Below are 20,210 nucleotides of genomic sequence, written 5' to 3' on the forward strand. Positions count from 1 at the left end.
GCAGCGTATTGTGTGCTACTATGCCCATGAGCTAGAGGCATTTTTGCATTTGTATTTGTACAACCAACTGTACTATTTATATTTATTTGTATCTGTATTTTTTGGCTGTGTTACAACATGTATGTGATATATAGGGGTGATGGTCATTGGTCTTATACTTAGACCTTTTTAAATGGTTTTATTTTGTGTCTGTCTTTTCTGAGGTGTAATAAAAGTATTTTGGATTCTTTCATATTATTCATGGGTGTGCATACCATCATTAGCCTAGTCTTTTTTTCTTCTGTGTTGTACCAAATTTGCCTTAGAGACTAAGTTTTGCACCCTGTATCGCTATTGGCATAGGGGTGCACCCCTTTTATATATATTTGCAGCAGACCGGTTGTCATGCCAACCCATCGGTGACCTGCGACTGTGACTGGGTCCCCAATGGGCAGAATTTGCGACGCGCTTCCAGTAAGCGCGAGTTTAATGGCGCTGTCAGAAAATGACAGCGGCATTTAACTAGTTAACAGCCGTGTGTGGATCGCGATTTCACACGACTGTTGCGGACACATGTCAGCTATATATATCAGCTGACAGGCCCGGAAAGGGGGAGTCTGACATCGGCATACTATTACACCCGAAGTCGGAAAGGGGTTAATGCATGTACCAATTTATAGTATTTACATTAAATATACGGTCATAAATTGTGCCTTATTTTCATCAACGGAAAACTGGCTACAAAATGATTGTGGTGAATAAACCTGGGGGCTGTTCAGTGGTTGCAAAAGCCTTCCTAGCTAACTGTTATTAGGACATTTCAAGGGAATGCGTCAGCAGGTTTTTGCTGTGTAATCTGAGAACACCATAATATAGGAACAGAAATAGGGATATTTGTGTACTCACCGTAAAATCCTTTTCTCCGAGCCATTCATTGGGGGACACAGACCGTGGTGTATGCTGCTGCCAATAGGAGGCTGACACTAAGTGATACAAAAAAAATTAGCTCCTCCCCTGCAGTATACACCCCCCTGCTGGCTCTCAGCTAACCAGTTCGGTGCAAAAGCAGTAGGAGATCAATAACAATATATGAGCGTATAGCATGTCATATTCTAAAAAAAAACAAGCATAAGCTAATAACAGGGTGGGAGCTGTGTCCCCCAATGAATGGCTCGGAGAAAAGGATTTTACGGTGAGTACACAAAAATCCCTATTTCTCCTTCGCCTCATTGGGGGACACAGACCGTGGGACGTCCCAAAGCAGTCCCTGGGTGGGGACAACAATAGATCAGGCCCTGTGTAACCGCTACTTACAAGTGCGCCACCGCGGCCTGCAGAGTCCGCCTGCCCAGACTCACATCTGTGGAAGTGTGGGAATTATAGTGCTTCAAGAATGCATGCGGACTGGACGAATCCGCAAGCTTGCAGGCGTGCCTTGCAGACGCCTGGTGCCTAGGACACTTGATAGACAGGGAGATACGCTGACATCTAGCACGGAAGGACTCCTGGATGGTGAAAAGAATTCACCATGTTATCATGGTCGATGAAACGGCTAAACCCTTCCTGAAAATGTCAGGAAGCCTTCCTCTACCGTCAGGAAGCCCAAATAAATGTCCAACCTTCAGAAGGACGCCGTCCTCAAGACGTACCTACTCAGAGCACTCACTTCGTCCAGAATATGGGGGATCTTATTTTGTGGACTGGAGCCAAAAGAGATGAGGGAAGAACTAAGCCCTCATAACAGTGGTAATACAGTACCACCTTGGTAACAAGGGATGGAGATGGCCTGAGGACAACCTTGCCTCGAAGGTAATAAGGGAAAAAAGTCTGAAAGAGCAGAGAAGCTAGCTCCGAAGACTCGTCAGAGTGAGAATATCGCAGAGGAGAACGGGACGACTTTCCCTGATAGTAAAGTCTGCCTGGATGAAAAAGGAGCCTACTGTAAGGCTCCTAGGAATAATAAGGTCCCAATGATCTAACGGTATGCGATAGGGAAGAACTACGTGTGAAAACTCCCTGTGAGAAAGTCCCTACTTGCAGTTGTGCTGCGATAAAGCGAGAAGATACTAGCTCCGCAAACAAAAAACGGACGTGGTCAGTGCGGATCTCTGAGGATCACTGGGGCCCCTTTCTGCTTCCGAAAGGCTTTCGGAAGCAGTGGAAGGGGAGTTATGGAAACTGGTACCACGGCAGAACCAGAGCATGGAGAGCGATGGCTCTTGGATCTCGAGGCCGAACCACGAACTTGAGTACATTGGCCTTCAGTCTGGATGTCATCCCACCTACAACTGGAGAGCTCCAGTAAGGACAGATCTGATGGAAGACTTCGGGGTGAAGTTCCCACTGACTTGAGGCGGAACCCTGACGGCTAAATTTGTTTGCCGTTCAGAATTCTACTTCTGGGATATATACTGCCGAGATCAATGAATAATAGACTTCGGCCCATCAGAGAAAGTGAGGTACCTCGGTTATGGCGCCTGACCGTGGGTACCTGCTAGATGACTGACGTAAGGCACCGCCGTGGCATTATCCAATTGAATTCGGATAGGGTGACCCGCCAAAAGGCAGTGGACCTGCTGTAAAACTACCGTTCGGATCTCCAGAACAATGATGGGGAGAAGACGACTGGCATTGGTAGTTACTAATAACCATTGAACCGGGAGAAAGGCCCTGGATGAAGAAGGAGCTCAGAGACTATTGTCTGAAAGTCTGTTTGACTTGCTGAAAACGAGCGGAGCGAAGGAAACCGCTTCCATTGTCGTCACCATTCTTCCTGAGAACTCTCTTAGCAAATCGAATGAAATGAGGGGGTGAGTAATCAAGTCCTCAGAACTCTCCTTGCGCGAGCTCCCTGTTGAAGGGCCATGACCTTGTCTCGAGGAAGAATTACCATCCTTCTAGAAGTGTGCAGGATCATCCTCAAAAAGGATATCTGCTGGGCTGGAAATGAGGAGAACTTGTCTAAGTGTAGCTGCCAGCCCAGGAGAGAAGGTATCGCAAGAGAAATAGACGACTCAGCGTAGTCCTGGAAGGGCGGCTAGACAGACCAAACAGGGCAGGACGAGCACGCCTCTAGAGTGCAAGAGAAACATGACATCTACCATGACCCGTGCAAACACTCTGGGTGCGGAAGCAAGGCCGAAGGACAAGGTTGTGACTTGAAAATGCTGCTGACGAATGGAAAGGCGAAGGAATTTTTGCAGAGGGCAAGCAACCCGAATGTCGATGGATGCCTGAAACTGCACCTTTTTCTGTTGAAGTAATGGCTGAGCGGAGGAACTCCATCCAAAGAAGGAGGACCATGTCAAAGGTTGTTAGAAGTTTGAGGTCCAGGGTCGATCTTACTTTTCGTTCCCCTGTTTGGAACCAAGATCCCTTAGATCTAGACTGTGCTGGACAATCCTTTGTCAGTCTCCCGCTCAAAGGATTTGATTGGCCAGTTGTTGCTGGTGTGAATCAGGGTAGTTAAGGTCTCCAGCCAGGAGACCATTGCTCTAACAATCCATGCGGCCGCTAGGGAGGATAGAGCGCTGGACCCGAAGCCGCAAGACGGAACGAACCAGATTTGCTATCTGACAGTCCGTGGTATTTTTAATTGATGACCCATCAGGTAGGGATACTGGTAGGTATACCACAGGAGATTCTACCCGGTTAATCTGCCCCATGGCAGAATGTGCGGCTGCATCCAGCAGGTCATAGTCTCTTGCCATCTCCTCTTTTCACGGTGCAGAGATAAAAATTAGGAACCCTCGATCCATCAACCTCTTAACAGGGAAGTGGAGAGGAATTGTCCGCCTTCTTGCATCATCCACTAAATAGTGGTGATGCAGAGGGGGGAGCTCGTACGCCAAAAAGGGTGCCTCTATATGTCCACAGAGTACAGGTCTCCAGGTGGACAGGACAGGTTGTCTAGCGTTAGGCCTGGATGCAGAAGAGGAAACATGGAGACGACACTCCGTGTGCTCGTCTGTTGATGGTGTGGGGAGATCGGTGCCCTTTAAAGGACCCGTTGCCCTTAAAAACAGGCCAGGCATGGCATCCCACGTAGAGGCTTCTGTCCAGTGAATCGCTTATCCGAATTGAATGGCAAATGCTCTCGAGGGAGTTTAGTCTCTGAAGCTCTGGCAAGCTCAGGCAATATCCAATCCATATTCAGAGCCTTGTTGTCATCAAATCATTGGTGAGGGAGCAGGAAACGAAAAACTTCCGTTTTCTAGATACCTGTATGTTTCTAGATACCTGTATGTTTCTAGATGCCTGCACGTTTCTAGAATACTTGCGGCCCCTGCTAACCGACGGCTCCCATGTAGGATAGGGACCCTGTATATTGGTCCTGCGAGCACTCCAAACACAGAGGGTACACAGAGGGATTCAATCTCTTGGTCAGAGAACCATGGATTGGTCAGTGAAGAAGTCCACTGAGGGGAACTAGAGGATAAAGCTGGGGTCGGCAGCGGAGGGCTCCTCGGACTGATCAAGCGCCTTTAAGACCAGGAAATACTGGTCATACGCCTTTAAGACCAGGGAATACTGGTCATGCGCCTTTAAGAACAGAGAATATTGGTCATGCGCCTTTAAGACCAGGGAATACTGGTCATGCACCTTTAAGACCAGGGAATACTGGTCATGCACCTTTAAGACCAGAGAATACTGGACATGCACCTTTAAGACCAGGGAATACTGGTCATGCACCTTTAAAGGGACACTGTCACCTGAATTTGGAGGGAACAATCTTCAGCCATGGAGGCGGGGTTTTTGGGTGTTTAATTCACCCTTTCCTTACCCGCTGGCTGCATGCTGGCTGCAATATTGGATTGAAGTTCATTTTCTGTCCTCCATAGTACACGCCTGCGCAAGGCAAGATTACCTTGTGCAGACATGTACTACGGAGGACAGAGAATGAACTTCAATCCAATATTGCAGCCAGCATGCAGCCAGCGGGTAAGGAAAGGGTGAATCAAAAACCCCCAAACCCCGCCTCCATGGCTGAAGATTGTTCCCTCCAAATTCAGGTGACAGTGTCCCTTTAAGACCAGAGAATACTGGTCATGCACCTTTAAGACCAGAGAATACTGGTCATGCACCTTTAAGACCAGAGAATACTGGTCATGCACCTTTAAAGATCAGAGAATACTGGTCATGCACCTTTAAAGATCAGAGAATACTGGTCATGCACCTTTAAAACCAGAGAATACTGGTCATGCACCTTTAAGACCAGAGAATACTGGTCGTGCACCTTTAAGACCAGAGAATACTGGTCGTGCACCTTTAAGACCAGAGAATACTGGTCGTGCACCTTTAAGACCAGAGAATACTGGTCGTGCACCTTTAAGACCAGAGAATACTGGTCGTGCACCTTTAAGACCAGAGAATACTGGTCGTGCACCTTTAAGACCAGAGAATACTGGTCGTGCACCTTTAAGACCAGAGAATACTGGTCGTGCACCTTTAAGACCAGAGAATACTGGTCGTGCACCTTTAAGACCAGAGAATACTGGTCGTGCACCTTTAAGACCAGAGAATACTGGTCGTGCACCTTTAAGACCAGAGAATACTGGTCGTGCACCTTTAAGACCAGAGAATACTGGTCGTGCACCTTTAAGACCAGAGAATACTGGTCGTGCACCTTTAAGACCAGAGAATACTGGTCATGCACCTTTAAGACCAGAAAAAAAATAAAAATAAATAAATACTGTCACCCCAGTGTGAGCTGGCCGGGTGGACCAAGATGGCCACCGGGAGCTGCAGAGTTGATAAAATCTCGCAGAGAGTGAGAAGCGCCAATTTGGGGGGCGGAGCCACAGACACGATGTTGAATAGGCCTAAGCCGGGGCCTAAATTTCTGTAGCCGGCGGACGTCACCAGTGGGTCGTTCCAGGCAAGACTTCCAGGATGCGGCCTACAAATCGGCCGAAGCCAGGGACTAAATTTTTGCAGCCATCCAGAGCGTTACCTCAGAGAGGTGGGCCACAGGGAAGTGGCTGAGGCTGCCTGTCAGCATGTGGATATCCCTCTGAAGATGGATCCACTCACCATTGGTGCGCGTCCCGGCATGGAGCCGCCGCGGATGTGGGTTTCAGCGCTGTTCTGTGCAGCGTGGATGGTGCAGGGATAAGCCTCAATCCATCATCCGTTTGTTAGGGAGGTGGAGAGGAACCGTCCGCCTCCTTGTGCCATCCGCTTTCACAGTGGTGGGACAGTGGGGGCTGCTCGGACGCCATAGAGAGCGGCCTCTGTACAGCCACGGAGTTCAGTCCCCGGGTGGACAGGGCCAGTTGTCCGGCATTAGGCCTGGCTCCAGGAGAGGATACATGGAGGCGACACTCCATGTGGTCGCCTGCTGCTGGTGTGGGGAGATCGGGACCATGAAAGGAACCGTCGCCCCTGAAGTGAGCTCAGGCATGGCTTCCCACGTCGCAGGAGAGGGTTCGGGGAGGAATACTCGCCTGTTGATGGTTCAGGGGAGATCGGAACCTTGAAAGGAACCGTCGCCCCCTTCACTCCGTTAATTAAAAAATAAAAATTTACAGAAAAGTAAACAAAATAAAAACGTTGGGGTCTGAAACAGACCCATGTGCCTCCTACAGACACTAAGCAAGAACTGGTTAGCTGAGAGCCAGCAGGAGGGTGTATACTGCAGGGGAGGAGCCGAGAGCCAGCAGGAGGGTGTATACTGCAGGGGAGGAGCTGAGAGCCAGCAGGAGGGTGTATACTGCAGGGGAGGAGCTGAGAGCCAGCAGGGGGGTGTATACTGCAGGGGAGGAGCTGAGAGCCAGCAGGGGGGTGTATACTGCAGGGGAGGAGCTGAGAGCCAGCAGGAGGGTATATACTGCAGGGGAGGAGCTGAGAGCCAGCAGGAGGGTGTATACTGCAGGGGAGGAGCCGAGAGCCAGCAGGAGGGTGTATACTGCAGGGGAGGAGCCGAGAGCCAGCAGGAGGGTGTATACTGCAAGGGAGGAGCTGAGAGCCAGCAGGAGGGTGTATACTGCAAGGGAGGAGCTGAGAGCCAGCAGGAGGGTGTATACTGCAAGGGAGGAGCTGAGAGCCAGCAGGAGGGTGTATACTGCAAGGGAGGAGCTGAGAGCCAGCAGGAGGGTGTATACTGCAAGGGAGGAGCTGAGAGCCAGCAGGGGGGTGTATACTGCAGGGGAGGAGCTGAGAGCCAGCAGGAGGGTGTATACTGCAGGGGAGGAGCTGAGAGCCAGCAGGAGGGTGTATACTGCAAGGGAGGAGCTGAGAGCCAGCAGGAGGGTGTATACTGCAGGGGAGGAGCTGAGAGCCAGCAGGAGGGTGTATACTGCAGGGGAGGAGCTGAGAGCCAGCAGGAGGGTATATACTGCAGGGGAGGAGCTGAGAGCCAGCAGGGGGGTGTATACTGCAAGGGAGGAGCTGAGAGCCAGCAGGGGGGTGTATACTGCAGGGGAGGAGCTGAGAGCCAGCAGGAGGGTGTATACTGCAGGGGAGGAGCTGAGAGCCAGCAGGGGGGTGTATACTGCAGTGGAGGAGCTGAGAGCCAGCAGGAGGGTATATACTGCAGGGGAGGAGCTGAGAGCCAGCAGGGGGGTGTATACTGCAAGGGAGGAGCTGAGAGCCAGCAGGAGGGTGTATACTGCAGGGGAGGAGCTGAGAGCCAGCAGGGGGGTGTATACTGCAGGGGAGGAGCTGAGAGCCAGCAGGAGGGTGTATACTGCAGGGGAGGAGCTGAGAGCCAGAAGGGGGGTGTATACTGCAGGGGAGGAGCTGAGAGCCAGCAGGAGGGTGTATACTGCAGGGGAGGAGCTGAGAGCCAGCAGGAGGGTGTATACTGCAGGGGAGGAGCTGAGAGCCAGCAGGGGGGAGTATACTGCAGGGGAGGAGCTAATTTTTTTTGTATCACTTAGTGTCAGCCTCCTATTGGCAGCAGCATGCACCCACGGGCTGTGTCCCCCAATGAGGCGAAGGAGAAATCAGGATTCCAGAGATGTCATTTACTGGGCTGTGTTTTGCTGTTTCAATACAATCAGTGCTTTATCAGCAGGAGATTATCATCACTACAGGACAAGTGCCTCTGGTAACAAGGCCCCCACCACTGATTAGGAGCACTATCACTATACACTGTACATGGAAAGCTGTAGTGTGGCGTGCTCTGATAAATCTGCAGCACAGAAAATCGTGATTGTATCAAAACTGCTGCACCCAGTAGACTAAGTGATACATCACTGGAATCAGGGTCTCTGTCCTTACCGCATGCTGCTGTAGGATTACATGCTGACATATTTCCTCTGGTGACAGCGTCTATATATTCACTTGCATGGAACCAGACCTCATACATAAAACATGTCTACTATAAAGTAGAACAGAAATCAAGCAGAATGGCACATTCACATTGTATTTAATGGACAGAGAATGTGAGAAACGAAAACGTTACAAGCGTAAATTCAGCTTTAGTAACATTCCACCCATGAATTAAACCACATGGCTGGAGCTCAGGTCTATGAAGGCCATGTTATCGGATATGATAAAGATCTCGCATTTCTTTGCATTCAGTGTAGGAGAACATGCATCGCTTTCTGTATCACAGCACAACTCCCATCATCTCCAGGTAACAGTAAATGATAAAATCCGCTTCCACCCACCAGATTGGTGTAAGCGAGCAATACTAAAGATCTGACAATGAAATGCGGGTCATGTTTATGCACAGAGAAGAGAGGCTTATCCGGGATTTTAGCACACAACCTGTACTGAAGGGTAAACTCCCACCCTCCTCCTCACCTACCACACTCCATTCATCATCCTGTTTTATGCTCGGAATTTATTAGTCAAAACAGAAATATCTCTCGTCAAAACTCCATATATTCTTCTGAGAGTGATATATGATGTCTCCCTATGTCTAATAATTAACTAGGAAGTGTGAGTAAATCATGCTGAGCATTAAGCTCTGATGTGTGAACAGAAAACAGACTTTTTTAACTCCTACATGGCCAGATTCCAGCTGACATCCCCAAGTATGGTCTACGGCTTGAGCTTGACATCACGATATCATACAAGTGAATTGTGATCCTTTTTTCCCCCAAGGAAAAAAAAAACCCACATACATGAACAATATTTAATAATATATATATATAAAAACAAAGAATGGAGAGTGAATCCTAGGTTTGTGTATGAACATCTCATCAATGCTGGCCACCTAACAGATCTGTGGAAATAAAGCATTGTGAGTACAGTGTGCAAATGGAGCCCTCGTCACAAGCCGTCTGTCCTGACAAAGGACGCACAATCATGGAGGAGGTGACAGAAAACAGAAAGCAATTTTCTTTATCCTTATGGTTGAATTGGCTACAACTTGAATGTCTGCCTAATCCCACTCAGCGGCAGAAATTAACCCGGTCAGCTGTCAGGCCCGGCGCCCCACACGTCTAATCCCTACAGAGCATCTTTCCCAAGGAATACTCTTATGGGGACAGGGACAGGAGGAGGAGCGGGTGAAAGGGGAAAGTCAAGGTGCTGTGTGTGTATAATGTTGGTGGGGGTGGCTGCTGAAGACAAGAAAACAAAATGAATGTGTAGCTGCCTTACGGCTCAGCAGATGTCCGCCTGTGATGAACGAGGCTGGAATATGCTGCTGCCAAGGAGCGGTAAGTGATTACAGCCTCCATACTTCGGCTCTGCAGGGTTCCCCAGCCTTGCACCCATTCCTCGCTGTGCTGCCAGATGTTGACAGCTGCTCCGGTGCTCGCTCACTCAATACGGATGGCAGCAGTTGGCACGGAAGTTTTGCAATCTGGAACATTTGTGGAGACGCTGTGTGCTGACAAGTGTCGCCCATTATTCACCTTTACAGAACGCCAGAGCGACTTTAATTCTCTGCCAATCGCCTCCTGGGAGCCGGCCAAGATAAAGTTGCGGCTGGCAGCCTCATTTGTTTTACTCAGGTGTTTCTGTTGCCTTACTGACCTCTATTAGTTTAAGTTTTAATTTAGATTAACCCCGCCACCCCAATTAACCAGTCACTGAGAAAAGAGATAAGATGTGACTACTCATAACTCTGAATTTAGAAACGATCATCAGAGGTAAAATTATGAAGCACCAGAAGAGACTGGTCACCCAGGGCCATCTGTCTCTGAACTCAGCCCTGCCAGGTGGGAGAAGAATTCTCTACGGAGAATGGGCCTGCAAGAGGACGACGGCCGACCAGCCCCATCCCACCAACAATGGGGCCTCTGTGCACCAGAACAACATTCCGGGAGCCTCGCAAGGTTTTCTTGTTTGGTTGTTTTTTTGGTCAATTGAATTAATTCAATTCATTTATTTCAGTGCAAACCATCCACCATTTCCGTGGGTGCGCAGCAAAGCAATGCATGGACGTCTGCAAGCGCACATTCACGTACAGTCACCATTCCCAACCTGCACAAATGTTACTAGCACGCCTGCAATCTTGCAATGGTTGGCATGTGATCTTTTAATGTCAAAATTAACCAAAAGCGAATGTGCCATCAGAAAATTCTCAGGTCATAAGGTTACATGCCTTTTTAAAACTTTGAGGTAATGCTTTGTATTCCCTTCAATTTTCCACCTATATAGTAATTTTCACACAGGGCCTAATGCTAAGCGGCTACTTGCCTTTCCTCCACAGAAGACTTTTCAGCAGTCTCATCATCATTACAGACAGATCCACTGCTAACCATCACTAGAACGTGCCCGCCCTGCACAATGACCTTGGCTCAGCTATTGGCATAATAAGATTTTACTTTTTTACAAGAATATAATTTTGACTATACGGTCTATGGCAGCTTTAAAAATGTGGGCCAATCTGCAGGCACCATGTTATAGAGCTGGGGAAGCCAAGCAGATTGATATACAGATTTGTGAGAAAGGATTCAGTGTAAAAAAAATAAACAAAAGAAAAAACAAAACAAACAACAACTACTGCTCTTTCTGGGCTTTTTGGTCCAGTGGGTGGTCCCATCAGTGACTGACAACTTTCTTGGCAGAAGATTGCATACGCAGACAGCTGTCAGTCACTGATAGGACTGCCCCGGCTCAAAAATCCCTGAGATGGCAGAGGTTAAATGATTATACTGAAACCTGTCTCACAAAACTACAAGCCACTGTACTCCGCTCCCCCTGCTCTATAACATGGTGTCTGCAGATGGACTACATTTATGTGTTGACAAGCGATCTCTAAGTCCACGTGACTGCTGAAAAGTGTAATATTAGGCCTAATGAGCAGTGTGAAAAACTGCGTGATTATTCTTATGAAAAGGATAACAAAAAAAAATTAAAACAAATTCCCATGGAAACATGAATTCAATCTTAACTTTTTGATGGCATATTGGGGCAGATTCATTAAGAATGGCGCTGCATGTGCCGGTCTTAATGAAAAGCTCACTGGAGTAAAAGGCACAAGCTTATTTAGTGAACTTGGCACATTCCCATACGCCTAGCCAGAAATGGTACTCCAGTCAGCAAATTGATTCTAGTTTTTAAGAAAATGCATCCATGAAAATAATGCATTCCCACAATGCAATCTGTGTGTGATAACACATGCAATAGCTTTTGACTTTGAAGGCTTTGTGCACACCATTCGTTTTTGATCCATTTTTTTCCCACGCGGAATTGGTCCAAAAATGCTATGGAATCCTTATACCAGCAAAGACAATGAGAATCCTGGAGTGTCATGCACATGATCAGTATTTTTCATTTCAGTATTTGCTGTCCATGTCAATTCTTTGTGCGTTTTTGACACATTGAATGTACAGGAACAAAAACACATGAAAAATGCACCAAAAACGCAGCAGAATTATCTGCACATTTTTTTTCCTGCCAAGAGATGCAGAAACCTTGCAGAAATTTGGGCAAAACATTACTGAATGTGCGCATATAGCCTAACTAACAGTGTCTTAGGTAATGAAATATCCCATATAATTTTGTATTACAATTTGTAAGCTTCCAACGCTAGAAAAGAGACTTTTTGAAGCCAGAATTCTACTGTAATTAACTATTAAATATCTCAGAAACTAGAGCCAATCTGGCAAAACCAAAGTCCTACTCTTAACCAGCACCATAAATGTAATTGTCAGCAGCTAAATCACTGTATATCAGTAATAGGAGATTGTTTTTCTTTAAGGGGACGCTCATACATTCAGTGTTTGGTCAGTATTTGTGTCAGCCAAAACCAGGAGTGGGTGATAGAAACACGACTCCACTTCTGTATCTAATATATAATTGCCTAGAATACTACTTCCTGCAATTTGTGCCAACTTCCGTGGCTTTGTCCGGAGCTAACGTCCGGAGATAAGTGACGTCAACAGTGTCCAGTGTCTGATTGGTTGCCGCCTGCTGCGAGCGACCAATCAGAAACGTGCCGTACTGTGACACACTCCGCCCGCCATTTTGGTGTGATTTTTGAATTTTTACCTCACAGCAAGTTTCTACTGCGTGGAGGCGGGCCCAGTGACGTTGCTCTTCAAGCTCCTGCCGAATTTCGTCAAAAAAATGATAATACCATTTACCAAAACTATATATATTTAGTTGTGAAGTGGTTCAGTGACATTTTCACACCAATTTTGAACTTTTGTTTGGTGTTTTCTCCATATACTGCCTATTATTTTTGTTCTTTCTTACTATTATTTATTAATTGTATTATTCTTACATTTGAATAAATAAAGTATATATGGATTCTAGACTCCCGATTCTTTAGAATCGGGCTGCCATCTAGTTTATTATATTTTTCCTGTAACTGTTCCTCTCCCGGTTTTGTCTTACACACGCCGATATAAAATACTGAGCAAATACTGAGTGTGCACGTGGCCTAAAGGTGTTGACTGCAGAGTTCTGAATCCTTACAGCATGTGCACCACGGTGTAGGGCGAAATCAGACAGACATGTCACCACTAGTGTTGAGCATTCCGATACTGCAAATACTGGGTATCGGCCGATATTCGCTGTATCGGAATTCCGATAGAGTTCTGATACTTCTGCGATATCGGATACCGGAATCGGAAGCTTCCATAGTGCAATGATGCACTATAATGGAGTGTGGGTGGTGCGTGGGCGGAGACTGCCTGTGTGTGTGTGCGGGCGGGGTCTGTGCGTGACCTTGGGGGGGGTCTGTGCGTGCCTGGCGGGGGTCTGTGCGGGCTACCGGAGGTCTGTACGAGCTTGCCGGGGCTCTGTGCGTGTGTGCTACAGTGACACTGCTACAGTGATTGACACATTAGCCAATGATGGGACAGTAGTAGTCCCATCATCCAGCTAATGTGTTGAATGTAAAAAAAAACAACAACAAAAAAAAACACTACATACATACCACATACATACAACATACTACATACATACTACATACATACATACAACATACTACATACATACATACTATATATACACATACACGCTATACACATACACGCTACACACATACACGCTACATACACACTACATACAATACATTCATACATACATTACATACATACAGACATACAGTACATATAACAGAGTACATACTCACCATCACTTGTCACTTTGTTCCCCGAAGCCAGTGTCATCTGTAAAAAAAATATTAAAATAAACAACAAATATACTCCCTGTCCGCAGAAATCCACGAGTGTCCAACGACGATCTCCCGTGGAGAACGGCAGCATCAGGAACACAATGACGGGAGGAAGGTATCCTTCCACACTGTATTCCTCCGCCACTGTAAAAAAATATATCCATAGATATATAATAGAAAGGCCGATGTTTCTAAGGCTACTTTCACACTTGCGTTTTTAGCAATCCGTCGTTTTGAGATTAGTATGTTTGTTTGGGATGTATGTATGTATGTAGTATGTATGTATGTAGTATGTATGTAGTATGTATGTATGTATGTATGTAGTATGTATGTATGTAGTATGTATGTATGTAGTATGTATGTATGTATGTAGTATGTATGTAGTATGTATGATGTATGTAGTATGTATGTAGTATGTATGTAGTATTTATGTATGTATGTATGTAGTATGTATGTATGTATGTATGTAGTATGTATGTATGTAGTATGTATGGTATTTTTTCCATTCAACGCATTAGCCGGATGATGGGACTACTATTGTCCCATCATTGGCTAATGTGTCAATCACTGTCACTGTAGCAGGCATCGTCTTATGGGACTTGTAGTCCCATCGGACGATACCTGCACACACGCACAGAGCCCCGGCAGGCCCGCACAGAGCCCCGCACAGAAAAGCAGCACGATGTAAATCCAGGAAAGTTCCCATGCTCGAGTTCATATGAGGACAACCAGCAGAGGGCGCATCACCGCGAATGAAGGTAACTACAGGTCATTGACCTACTTTCCATTCATTCCCAGGGTTTTACAGGCACGAGAACAGCTGCATTATAGCAGAGCTCCTGCCTGGAAAATATTTTAACCCCTTCAGATGGATTTACAACGTGGGACGTTACAGATCATCGGAAGGTATGTATATTGTTGGTTTATTATTTTTCCTTTGCTACAGAGCGAGGGTCTTCAGGTGGATTGAGAGAGCAATAAAATATTAAAACAACCTGTGTGTTTATTTCATTAAAATAATTTTTAATAGTGTGTGTGTGTTTTTTTTAACCATTTCATGCTATTGGATTAATAATGGATAGGTGTCATAATTGACACCTCTCCATTATTAATCTGGCTTAATGTCACCTTACAATAGCAAGGTGGCATTAACCCTTCATTACCTCATATCCCACCGCTACACGGGAATGGGAAGAGAGTGGCCAAGTGCCAGAATAGGCGCATCTTCCAGAGGTGCCTTTTCTGGGGTTGCTGGGGGCAGATGTTTTAGCCAGGGGTGGGGGCAATAACCGTGGACCCTCTCCAGGCTATTAATATCTGCCCTCAGTCACTGGCTTTACTACTCTGGTGGAGAAAATTGCGTGGGAGCCCACGCCAATTTTTTCCGCCATTTAACCCTTTAATTTAATAGCCAGAACGCCCAAATTTTGCACATACACACTACTAACATTAGTAGTGTGGAATATGCAAAAAAATGGGGATATGAGATGGTTTACTGTATGTAAACCAGGTCTCATATCATGTCGGGTTTAGGAAGGAGATAGCAAAAGCCGGCAATTGAATTACGGGCTTTAAAGCGATCTAGCGCTGTATGAAATATTAATATATATATATACATATATGTGTCTCAATGACATACATATATATATCTATTCTATGTGTACACATTTATTCTACCTATTCTATTGTAAGCTGTGATTTTACTGTACACCGCACTGAATTGCCGGCTTTTCTCTCTAACACCGCTGCATATTTCTTGCAAGTTACACTGTTGGTCCGTGTGTATTCTGTATTTTTCTGGCCCCCATAGACTTTCATTGGCGGATTTTTTGCGCAATACGGTGACAAACGCAGCATGCTGCGATTTTCTACGGCCGTAGAAGACCGTATAATACGGATCAGTAAAATACGGCTGATAGGAGCTGGGGCATAGAAAAGCATTGTACCGTATGCAATCCGTATTTTCAGCACCTCTCTTACGTCCGTAAAACTCGCTAGTGTGAGGCCGGCCCAAGTGTAAATTTAGCCTCACAGATCAATGTTTGTTTTTTAAACGTATGGAAGAAAACGGGGTTCCAAATTAAAAATCATCTTCAAAAGTATCTTCTAGCCATATGCAGTAACGTGATGATAGACATTCTGCGGTCTTTTAGTACTCAGTGTAAAGGTACCTTCACACTCAGCGACGCTGCAGCGATACCGACAACGATGTCGATCGCTGCAGCGTCGCTGTTTGGTCGCTGGAGAGCTGTCACACAGACAGCTCTCCAGCGACCAACGATCCCGAGGTCCCCGGGTAACCAGGGTAAACATCGGGTTACTAAGCACAGGGCCGTGCTTAGTAACCCGATGTTTACCCTGGTTACCAGCGTAAAAGTAAAAAAAACAAACACTACATACTTACCTACCGCTGTCTGTCCCCGGCGCTCAGCTTCTCTGCACTCCTCCTGCACTGGCTGTGAGCACAGCGGCCGGAAAGCAGAGCGGTGACGTCACCGCTCTGCTTTCCGGCTGACAGACGCTCACAGCCAGTACAGGAGGAGTGCAGAGAAGCGGAGCGCCGGGGACAGACAGCGGTAGGTAAGTATGTAGTGTTTGCTTTTTTTACTTTTACGCTGGTAACCAGGGTAAACATCGGGTTACTAAGCGCGGCCCTGCGCTTAGTAACCTGATGTTTACCCTGGTTACCAGTGAAGACATCGCTGGATCGGTGTCACACACGCCGATCCAGCGATGTCTGCAGGGAGTCCAGTGACGAAATAAAGTTCTGGACTTTCCTCAGCGACCAACGATCTCCCAGCAGGGGCCTGATCGTTGGTCGCTGTCACACAGAACGATTTCCTTAATGATATCGTTGCTACGTCACAAAAAGCAACGATATCGTTAACGATATCGTTATGTGTGAAGGTACCTTTAGGCAACAGAGTATACAGTTAGAACCACTTCTAGTGACAGGTACCATTGGAAACATCAGGGGATCACCTTTGTGTCTCTTACTTAAAGAGGTTTTTTTTTTCTTAATACAGACAATGTGGCCAACCCGGATAACTCATTCTGAAGCCAGCAATAGACGTGTAATACAGGATGAAAATGGCGCAAAGAATTTAAAGAAACTTAATTACAAAATTATTCTTAGCCCCAATTCACATGCATTTAAGTAAGAAAAAAAGTCTTATGTAGTATAAATAATTGTCTCGATCTCAGTTGAGTCAGTACGTTGACACTCAATAGGTTCAAGCTCAAAACAGGCATGACTTAACGGTGCCACCAATTATTCCTGGAAGGTTTAGACATTAAGTGGATTTACTCCTCCACCATATAACGCTATCTCTGAAGAATGTCACATTTACATCGAGATGCCGTTTGCAGCTCTGACCTCTGGGGGTAGCAGTCCGCTATCACAAATAGGCAGGACTAAAAATTCTAAATCACTTACAGGTGACTTAGATTAATTCTCACCTGGTGATAGAAATCATCATCATCAAAAATCTCTTCATCAAATTCTTTCAGTTGAGAATTGGACTTCCCTTCTGTCTGGACTTCCTGTATAAGAAAAGCATCGGGTATCAATTGAATAAAAATACAATTATACCTAAATATTTCTAAAACAATTCTTGTCTAATTAATTTTCTGAGGATAGATTCACTTTACTGGGGCTGTCTGGGCCATGTATTTAACCAGGAATGAAGTCTAAAATGCTGAGTTTAAACAGTCTGTAACAGGTTTACTGTTAAGATTCTGCTTTGTTTCACACCAACTTGCAATCGTCACATATAGGCTCGTATGTGATCACAAGCTGACCGCTTTCTTTTAATGGTCTGAATAGAGAGAAGCGGAAAAGAAAGTAGTCACATGATGACCATCGGGAGTGTGAAACAGAGAAGAATCTTAACAGTGAGTATGTTACACAATGCTATTTATATTAGACTGCCTCACTAGATTTATGCACGGCCTGGACAATCACCGTAAAATAAAACATCTGAGGCTTGGTTCACATTCTGAAAAGGCCATTTTACAACATTTTTTAAAAACTTTTTTGGGGTACTAAACTTACTGCAGCCAGATGTTAATTTAAATTCTGTATGAAGATAGAAAAGCCTAGAAAACATACAAAAGCTCAAAAATGCATGTTACCAAAGGAAAACAGCTTACAATTCATATCGCTCTTTACAAGAGCTTACAGTGATTCAAATATTGGAGAAATAAAAAAAAAACCTGTGTGAACATGGTTTTACGCAATAAGCAAATATAATATTGGTACCATTGTTTCATCCGGTACGCGCTCCTGTTCAGCTGCTGAATCCTGGCGAGATTTTCCTAAAATCCTGTATAGGGAGCGTTTGGTCTGGGTGCGCCTCAGTAGTCTCTCTTTGTCCATCATAATCTGCTCCACTTGCATCAGTATGGAACGTTCAGAACCAGTAAAACCCTTAAAACAACAAATACAAATTAGAACATCGACGTTGTGTATAGGATGGAGACGTTCTGATGGAAAACCATGCTTACCTTGTTTATTTTGCCACTGAGCTTTGTCTTGTCATGCCATTTCTGTAAAGTGTTATTTCTGTATGCTTGAAAATCTGAAAAGCGTTTTGCCATGAATTCTGGGTAATCTTTAACTTCCAACTTTCGCTTAGGAGGGCGGGCATTTTTTTCCATTTCCAAATCTTCCTCATCATCACTTGGGATTTCTTCATCACTGAAGAGGGTAAATATAAGGTATACATCACATTATGCCTTTTCATTTGCCGGTTATAATCAAGAAAATCTGAACAAATGGCCCATAATAGAACCCTCCTCCTAGATGCGATCCCTCCCCAAACGCACTGTAATGGCTAATAATACAGTGTACAGTGTAAGATGTCTGCATGAACAGCACTATTGGAATATAGGGTAAAGCAACACAACCTAAGGAGTATAGTTGTGACCATGATATATAATGCACCAGTCTGTGAATACCTCACACCAGCAGGATTGCCTATATAACACAAACAAGCAGATATGCAAAGAAAAACCTTTTTGCAATAACGTAAGACATAGACAAAAGCTTAATAAAGCATACACAGTGAATCAAATTGACCCCAAACCACAAATATGGCTTGTAGGTCTACTCCATTAAGGTATAGAGTTGTATATAATACAGAGTTAGTTGTGTAGCGATTTCACTGGTCTAGTCGTCGACCCCTGACGAAGCCACTGCTGTGGCGACACGCGTCGGGTCTCTGCTCCTCCTGTCGATACTCCCCTTGGCTATGTACAGAGCTTGAACAGCTCCTGGGTTTGCATACCGGTTTTTTGTTATTGGTGATCTGAATCCTCACTCCTCAGCAGATCTTTTATTTCCCTTACTATGGGAGCTTTTGCAATTTAATGGCACGGGTTATATACCACGTTAGACTAGACCAGTGGAATCTCTACACAACTAACTCTGTATTATATACAACTCTATACCTTAATGGAGTAGACCTACATGCCATATGTGTGGTTTGGGGTCAATTTGATTCACTGTGTATGCTTTATTAAGCTTTTGTCTATGTCTTGCGTTATTGCAAAAAAGGTTTTTCTTTGCATATCAGCTTGTTTGTGTTATATAGGCAATCCTGCTGGTGTGAGGTATTCACAGACTGGTGCATTATATATCATGTGCACAACTATACTCCTTAGGTTGTGTTGCTTTACCCTATATTCCAATAGTGCTGTTCATGCAGACATCTTACACTGTACTATATATTATTATTAGCCATTACAGTGCGTTTGGGGAGGGATCGCATCTAGGAGGAGGGTTCTATTATGGGCCATTTGTTCATGTTTCTAGGTCCTATGTGTGACCAATTTTAAATTCTTTTGTGTGCTCCATGTGGTTGTTTCCAATGTCCATGAGTGTTATTCTAATAAAATTTGTAATTTTCATACTTAATACATTGCCTTGGGTGATCCCTTTTATAGTCTATTTCTTGTGTTGTTTTTTCATGGCTCAGTATAGCATAGACCAGGTTGGATCCCCGTTTCCGATGTGGTGCCCCCGCTCTAGTTATTAAATCAAGAAAATCTGATAAAAAATTGTTGAATTCTGAAATTGGCATTTTTTTTTTATTTTGAGAGATTGGGAAATTACCTGCTTATTCAAAAAACTAGGTAAACATTTGGGAGGTGGGCTGCATGGTAGCAGTTGTCTAGCTATTGGGTAGTGTGTAGGGTCTCCAGGCTTTAGCCCACAGTGGCACTCTCTCTAGGCGGGCAGGTTGGCCCTTTCGGACAGCCTTTAGAACTCTTTAAAGGGAACTTGTCACCCCCAAAATCGAAGGTGAGCTAAGCCCACCGGCATCAGGGGCTTATCTACAGCATTCTGTAATGCTGTAGATAAGTGTTGTGAATTCTGTGGCAGAGCTCCCTCCTGTGGTCACAAGTGGTACTTCGGCTGATTCTCTCTGTGAGCTTCCGTTGGTGGAGGAAAGTGGTACTGCGGCTTCTGAGTGTCCTTCCTCAGGTGATGTGGTAAAGTCGTTAGGTGCTGCTCTATTTAACTCCACCTAGTGCTTTGATCCTGGCCTCCAGTCAATGTTCTAGTATTGGACCTGTTTCCTCCTGGATTGTTCCTGTGGCCTGCTGCTCTGCATAGCTAAGTTCCACTTTGCTATTTTGTTTGCTGTTTTTTTCTGTCCAGCTTGTCTATTTGTTTTTTTCTGCTTGCTGGAAGCTCTGG

General features: G+C 45.4%; 1 protein-coding gene across 2 annotated transcripts in view; it reads right to left on the reverse strand.

Moving 5' to 3' along the window:
* The window catches only part of AATF (apoptosis antagonizing transcription factor), a 172,319-nt gene that overhangs the window by 54,418 nt on the left and 97,691 nt on the right, over positions 1–20,210 (reverse strand). For both annotated transcript variants that reach the window (XM_069756399.1, XM_069756398.1), the window contains exons 6-8: positions 18,014–18,206; positions 17,769–17,936; positions 16,967–17,050 (exon numbers count right to left, since the gene is read on the reverse strand). In XM_069756399.1, the coding sequence (XP_069612500.1) occupies positions 16,967–17,050; positions 17,769–17,936; positions 18,014–18,206 (445 nt within the window). The remainder of the gene's footprint in view (positions 1–16,966; positions 17,051–17,768; positions 17,937–18,013; positions 18,207–20,210) is intronic.

This window comes from Ranitomeya imitator, chromosome 3 (genome assembly GCF_032444005.1).
Source record: "Ranitomeya imitator isolate aRanImi1 chromosome 3, aRanImi1.pri, whole genome shotgun sequence".
Taxonomy (NCBI): domain Eukaryota; kingdom Metazoa; phylum Chordata; class Amphibia; order Anura; family Dendrobatidae; genus Ranitomeya; species Ranitomeya imitator.